This window comes from Mesitornis unicolor, unplaced genomic scaffold (assembly GCF_000695765.1).
Source record: "Mesitornis unicolor isolate BGI_N332 unplaced genomic scaffold, ASM69576v1 scaffold54640, whole genome shotgun sequence".
Taxonomy (NCBI): Eukaryota; Metazoa; Chordata; class Aves; order Mesitornithiformes; family Mesitornithidae; genus Mesitornis; species Mesitornis unicolor.
In genome coordinates, this window is record NW_010157304.1 from 5599 (window position 1) to 8415 (window position 2817).

Sequence of the window (2817 nt, forward strand, 5' to 3'; positions counted from 1 at the left end):
AACCAAAGAATGCGCAGAGAGAAAGCAAAGGATCATCCAGCACAACTCATTAGGGTTCATGCCTCTGCTTTGGTAAACTGGCAGACCCATCAGAGCTTCATAATGCTACCAGAAGACCCCTTTTACCTAGTCAGCCCCAACAGTTGTTTCATTTATTTATCAGAGACCCAACCCCACGTCTCAGAAATTAATAAAGGGAAAGGCTAGGGTTTTGCTTGCATTGTGTTTTATGCAGCTGCAACACGATCATCCCCAGGGATCGCCTTTCCTCCCTTTGGACAGGTGAGGTAGAAGCCATCGTCTGTGGGTATCAGGCAGTAACTCAACTCCACAGACCCAGATAGACGCTGCCCTGTAAGCTTCTGCTGGGGAGAAACTGCCTCTGCCGCCAACGCAGACCCTGCTGCGGGGAGAGCTCCCACCACCATGCAGGTAAGGGCTGCGGCTCCTTGCTCAGGTGCGGCTAGTGTGAGGCTGGGACCACAGGGATAACAGCTTTCCCTTTGCCTTCTCACCCTGCCAGCTTTCCTATGGTATTGTTAGGCCAAGTACTAAAGGCTCTCCTTTGAGGACACATAGTAATGTTGTGGGTCCTCATTAGCATCTCAGGCCTTCAGTAAGAGCTTAAAAACAGTCAGAAAATATTGATAGTTATAATATATTATAGTTATAATAGCGTTATTCCTTAGTATCTCTATGTGTGGATGCACAGAAAAGAGCCTTCAGAATGTCCTCAGTCTGGGATCTCGCTGTGGCACTAGGAGGGTTGCTTAGGTTTCTAGGAGGAAGAAAGCCTCACGCTAATAATGCAAAGAGCATGGTTTTAAAAGTCATTATTCCATTTTGTACTAATACATTATAAAATGAAGGAAAGCCTTTATGTTTTGGTAGCAAGAGTTCAGTGTCTGTGTCTTCCCTTCCCCAGCTGACGCTCTGCAGGCTCCGGACTCATCAGTGGTGCTTCATCCTCTTTAATATCTTGCTTTTCCACATGCTGCTTTTTGGAGCAGATTTACTGGAGGAATACTTCCTGCGGCCATTTCCTCTTTCTTACACCGATGCAAAGGTTCTCAAAATAAGGGAGAAGGCCAGCAAGCTGAACACAGATGTTTTAAAGGCCAATCTCTCTTACGCTGTCAGCAGTGCAGCAACATGCTCTGACCAAGGGATATTTTTGCTCATTCTTGTCTGCAGCAGCCCAGAAAACAGGACAAGGCGCAACGCCATCAGGCAGACATGGGGCAACGTGACAGACGCTGGAGGTTATGCTGTCCTTACTGTGTTTGCTTTAGGAAAGCCAGCTTCAGTAACCACCCAGCTGGAGATCAATGAGGAGTCTCAAAAGCACAGAGACATTATCGAAGGCAGTTTCATCGATTCTCCCGAGACGCAGACACAGAAGATGTTGATGAGCATGGAGTGGGCAGTGAGCTTCTGTCCCCATGCAAGATACATTCTTAAAACAGATGAAGATGTGTTTATTGGTATCCCGAGTCTGGCTGGATACTTGCTCAGCTTAACGCAGCTAGAGGACATTTACATCGGGAGGGTCATCCATCAAGGAGTGCCCGACAGAGACCCCAAAAGCCCTGGCTTTGTTCCCATCCACCAATACTCAGGAGAGTTTTACCCGGATTACTGCGACGGGAGCGCGTTCGTCATGTCCCAGGACGTCGCTCGCAAGGTGTATGTGGCCGCCAAGGAGGTGCCAGCTTCGGTGCCCCCAGATATCTTCGTTGGAATTTGTGCTAAAAGAGCTGGCATCACTCCCATTCACAGCTCTCGATTTTCTGGAGAAAAGCACATCAGCTACAATCGATGCTGCTATAAATTCATTTTCACCTCTTCCAACATGAAAGAGGACGAGTTATTTAAAGACTGGGAGGAAACAGGCGATGGGAAAGACTGCTCATTACTGGAAACTTACTACAGTCTGGTGTCCTGCAAGGTTTTGACCTATATTGATAAATTCAAACAGTTTAACTTAGAGAGAATTAAAAATGAGGTTCTTCATTTTGCCAATTAAGATTTAAATTCTGTACAGAAAGTCTGAAATTTCCTTTACCAGCTGCTTTAACTTGTTAACACTCAGTAATAACGATCTCCTCTCAGTCAGCTCTCCTCCCTTCAACAGCAAATGAATTCAGTGCTGTAGTGTTGCAGCAGAAACTGTAGCTATGCAAGTACCTACAAGTGCATGCATAATAAAATAAAAAATAGTATTCCAATAAGCTTTGTCTGTATCCAATATTTTCTAGACCTTCCAAGTCCTCTACCTTACACCAAAACTTGATCTGCATTTTTCATCTGAGTGAGGCATCACCTACGTCCACAGTATTTTGTAACAAAAGGGGAATATTTCCATCTGCAAAAGGGAGCTGCTTCTGAGCAGTCTGTTACAGCACCAGTGAAACTACAGAACAGCTTAGAGCAGGCACAGGCATCGAAACATCATGGGAATTGCTGAGGTAAACAGCCTGGGGAGATTCTGGACAAGAAATCTCACTTACATGCTAAACAGTCTTGTATTGCTGTCACGCCTGGCAGCAGAGAAACACCGAGCAGCTCGGTGCCGTAACATTCTGCTGGGGAACAGCATCAGCAGCAACATCAGCACAAATCCACCAGCACACTGGTAACACCAGCCTTATGCACAGTGTAGAAATTCCCCACATTAGGGCCCAGCCACAGAACACAGCCCTGCCCATGCCTGCATCCTCTAGACCGACTCTTCCTTAGCAGCTTTTTCGGCAGCAGAAAGACGAGCTGGGCAGAGCAGTCCTACCGCTGTGAAGGACATGAGGGAGGAGATGCACA

At 46.6% G+C, this 2817-nt stretch overlaps 1 protein-coding gene across 1 annotated transcript; it reads left to right on the plus strand.

Annotated features, from left to right (window-relative positions):
• Positions 1 to 925: 925 nt before the first annotated feature.
• LOC104534986 (putative UDP-GlcNAc:betaGal beta-1,3-N-acetylglucosaminyltransferase LOC100288842) lies at positions 926 to 2026 on the plus strand (the record flags this gene model as incomplete). Its single annotated transcript, XM_010179347.1, has 1 exon — positions 926 to 2026. A coding segment is annotated over one exon (1101 nt), but the record flags the coding sequence as incomplete, so codon positions are not given.
• Between the last annotated feature and the right edge of the window lie 791 nt (positions 2027 to 2817).